The 4,235-nt window shown below is 41.6% G+C and overlaps 1 protein-coding gene across 1 annotated transcript; it reads left to right on the top strand.

Moving 5' to 3' along the window:
• Positions 1-790: 790 nt before the first annotated feature.
• On the top strand, positions 791-2,781 carry LOC100025130 (olfactory receptor 9-like). The gene has a single exon (XM_016427146.2). The coding sequence runs from the start codon at positions 1,147-1,149 to the stop codon at positions 2,074-2,076; it is 930 nt and encodes a 309-aa protein (XP_016282632.2). The 5' UTR covers positions 791-1,146; the 3' UTR covers positions 2,077-2,781.
• Positions 2,782-4,235: the final 1,454 nt, after the last annotated feature.

The raw sequence follows: 4,235 nt of genomic DNA, 5'->3' as shown, positions 1-4,235 counted from the left end.
AACTCCACATTCTTAAGAGCAATCAAGAAAGAAAGGTTTGCTTGCACTCATTCTGGCTGCTATAGTCTTTGTGAATCTTAACTGCCCAACAGCTAAGGAGAGGAAAATTAGGTTATTTCCATCTTGACCAGCAGGCTTGCATCTTCAGAAACCATACCTCCTTTGAATTCTGCAAGACTCACTAGGCAACGCTGGGCATATATTTGCTTTTTCTGGACCTCCATTTCTCTATTTGAGATGCTCCCTGCATTCTCTAATTCTTTTGGTGGAGTTGGGGTGACAAAGATGAGGCTGAAGTGTCTCCTGACCAGGTCTCTGAACCTACATTGTAGGGAGCTCAGGGCTAGTTACTATTCACTTCTCCTTAAGTAGATCAGGCCCTTAAGGAAAAAGCTTCTCTTCTCCCTCCTTTCTTCCCAGTAGATTACACCCTAATCTCCCTTTCTCCTGTTCCCTGCTCTAGGGATCAGGTTCCCAAAGAGGTTTGATTTAGGAATAGTCAATCAGACGACCACATGGGAATGGCTCCTAATGGTTGGTACCTCTAATAGGGATTCAGGGAGGGACATGCATAGGTAATGGGGATCATAACTGAATGTTTAAAGCTTCCCCCACTCTTTCTCTTTATCTTTTGTGTCTCTGTCTGCCTTAAATTATTCCACTGTTTCTCTTTTTCTACCTCCTCTCTCATCTTTCAGCACTATCTCTTTTCCCTTTTCTCTCTTGTCTTCTCTTCTCCCCTTCTCTCTTTTCTTTTTTAAAATCTCTTTCTGTTTCCGTCCTCACATTATTTTTCTGCCTACCTATATCTGTCCACATCTTTAGTTTCATTTAGTATTGAAAGACTAAGGTTTCTTCCTCCAGGATTCAGGACTCCGTAAGGTGGAAAGGACCACATGGATGTTATATACAACAAAGTGCTAACACTACATCCTGTTTTACTTCTGATAAGTTAATAATTTATCTTATAGTTTTCAGAGAAAGGATATTCTCATATTCTATTGTTTATTCACCATAATCCCACATTTGAAAAGTTCTTGTCTGACCAGGATCTCTCTTGCCGAAGCATTTTGCCTATATCTTTCTCTTCTTTGTGACTATTAACAACTCTCCCTTGGTCCTGTTCCTAGATCCAGATTTAGAGATATGGATAATGATAATGGGACAGCAGTGACTAAATTTATTTTGTTAGGATTCTCAGATTTGGGAGCCTATCAGCTTCCCCTCTTTTGGGGAGTACTCTTTATCTACCTGGTTACCATACTGGGAAACTCTCTGATCATCACCCTTACCTTGCTTGACTCAGCCCTGAACACACCCATGTACTTCTTTCTCAGACATCTCTCTGTGATAGAGATTCTCTACACTACCACTATTGTGCCCAGGATGCTGAGTGATCTCCTCTCCTCATATCCTGTCATCTCTCCTGCTGGCTGTTTCACCCAGATGTATTTCTTTGCCCTCTTTGGCATTGCTGAATGCTGTCTGCTCACTGCCATGGCTTATGACCGTTATGCTGCCATTTGCCGGCCCCTGCACTATGCCACATTGGTGAACAGACAGGTATGTGTGGGTATGGTGGTTGCTTCTTATTTAATGGGGATCACCTCAGGTACCACCCACTCCATGTTCATCTTTACCTTGCCCTTCAATGGCATCAATATTGTTCACCACTTTTTATGTGACATTTTACCAGTTTTGAGACTGGCCAGTGGAGACACATTCTGGGGTGAGGTTGGAAATCTTGCTGTTACCCTGCTCTTTATCATTACTCCCTTTGCCTTGATTCTCTTTTCCTATGTTCGAATTCTCATTACCATACTTGGGGTAGCCTCTGCTCAGGGACGCCAGAAAGTCTTCTCTACTTGTTCTTCCCACCTACTGGTTGTCACCCTCTTCTTTGGGACTGGGACTATTGCCTACATGAGACCTCAAGCCAATGCAACCCAGGATATGGATCAAATCCTCTCCCTTTTCTATACAGTTGTAACCCCCATGTTCAACCCTTTTATTTATACCCTGAGGAACAAGGAAGTGATGGGAGCCCTGAGGCGTAAACTAACAAAACACCTTTGAGGTCCTTGCCTGGTCCAGTGGTTTTCTTGGCTTCGTTCTTGGTGAGTTGAGATGATCCTGATCTTATATTTAAGAAAATTTTATATTTTTCAGACATGAAATATTTTTCTGTTCTATCCCTCACTCTAGAAAAAACACCACTAGTAACAAATATATAAAGTCAAGCAAAACACATTCCTTTCCTGGCTTTGTCCAAAAATGTATATTCTATTCTGTCTGTTTAGTGTTCACCATCAGGACCTGATCTTTGTAAATGAGGGGTATTGTGATTAAATTAAACTCTGGTCCTTACTTTCCATAGAGTTTATTAATATTTACTTGAATATGACAGGATAGACAGATAGGAAGAGATTGAGGCCTATTCTCAATCTAGCCTCATAGGAGCTCCTCTCATGGATCTCTCTCCCAGCCCACTACTGTGCCCAAGGGAATAGAGAACTTTTTTTAGAGAACATTTTTGAACTTTTTCAACCTTTTGAACCCCACCCCCTTTCTAGTACAATCATCTCCAGATCAAGTATGTAGGCCACAGTCCTGTGACCTACACTGGAGCACATGGAAGCAGGCCAGACCCAAACCCATGGTTCCTTTCACACAAGTGGCTGGGACCTGAATATGACCTGAATTCTTAGATTTTTGCTCATTGAAAGGATTCCTGGGAGATTATTGTTGAGATGGACTTGGTCTTCCAGAACAGCATCCTTCCTTTTTTGAAGCATGTATAGTTAAGTCCCTAAGTAACAGGGCAGTGGTTGGGGTGGAGATGGTGAGCTGGACTGACCTCGTTATGGTTATGTTCAACTCTAAGATTCTGTGATATTATTTGTGGGTTTCAAGTATGTGTGTGTGTGCTGATCAGGTCTAGGGCTACAGTTTGAGAGGAATCCATTTGGATTAAGGTACACAGATGGGAATGACTTCATGTGGTTATGATACAAGAGTTTTAACGTACCTTAGATGCTACTCCCTGAAGCCCCCACCTTCCTCTATAGCAAGCCATCCTTTAGCGCAAGTAACTACAGTGCTTTAGTCTAGAACTGTTAGAGAATAAACTCTATAAAAATTTGATTTTACCAGAGGTAGGAAGGATTCATAGCATTTTAACCAGCATTCATGAAATGGTTTCTATGTGGAAGTCATTGTGCAAGGTGCTGAGGACAGAGAGGCAAAAAGATAGCAAATCTTCTGTAAAGGAACTGACATTTCACTGGAGGAGATGCAGAATTTTACCTTATCTAAATGAGGAGGTAAGTTCTTCAGGCTAAGAAAGGAGATCATTGGAAAGACAAAGAAATTTCTCATTTTTCTGTTTTGGATTGAGTATTATGAGAGTGGCAGGAAGTCTTGATACTAAAATCATGGAAGAACTTTATAATAAGGAAAGTTTTATTCCAAGGCTGACTGTGATTCACCTTCCAGACTTATTAGTCATTTCAGGTTTTTCACTTCCTATGTTCCAGTTCAATGCTCCTCACAAATGACTGTCCCTTTCCTGTCTATGTCTATGCTCAGGCTGTCCTCCCATGTAGGACTGCACTTTCTCTTTATCTCTATCTCTTAGAAATCTTACCTTTCTTTCAGATTTAGTTTGTCACATCTCCTACGCCTTCTCTTTCCAGATCTTCCCAGTTGCTAATGCCTTTTTTCCTCCCTCACCAAATTAAGTTCTGTCTCTATGGATTGTGCCATGTTATGTCTTTGTATCTCAAGCTTCTACCACAGTATTTGGCATCTAGTAAGTATTAGTAATTATTTGCTATTTCAGGTAAGATGGCCATGTGAAAGGGTCAGAGTATTCAACTCTCCCATCTTTGCTCCAGGGATGTTTTAACAAGAGCAGCAGAACACGGAATAACCCCAAACTCCAAAGTGAACTTTGAGGAAATGGATTCATCCAGGCCTGGATTAAAGAAAAAGATGACCAGAAGCTTATAAATCTGGAAGAGGAAACATTTGCAAAGTTCTCAGCTCAGGAGGTCCCCCAAACTCCCTGGCTGGGAATTCTCAAGAGCAGTAGAGTGGAGCATTAGTGGGGCCAGATTTGTCCCCAAAGGACACAGAAGAGGCAAAAGCCTAATATTGGAAGCCTTAGAGGAGAAGACCACCCAGTGTTCTGATTAGGTCCATTCCTCAAAGAGCTTGACCTCATAGTGGGTATT

Source organism: Monodelphis domestica, chromosome 5 (assembly GCF_027887165.1).
Source record: "Monodelphis domestica isolate mMonDom1 chromosome 5, mMonDom1.pri, whole genome shotgun sequence".
NCBI classification, from domain to species: Eukaryota; Metazoa; Chordata; class Mammalia; order Didelphimorphia; family Didelphidae; genus Monodelphis; species Monodelphis domestica.
This window is presented reverse-complemented; position numbering and strand designations above follow the sequence as displayed.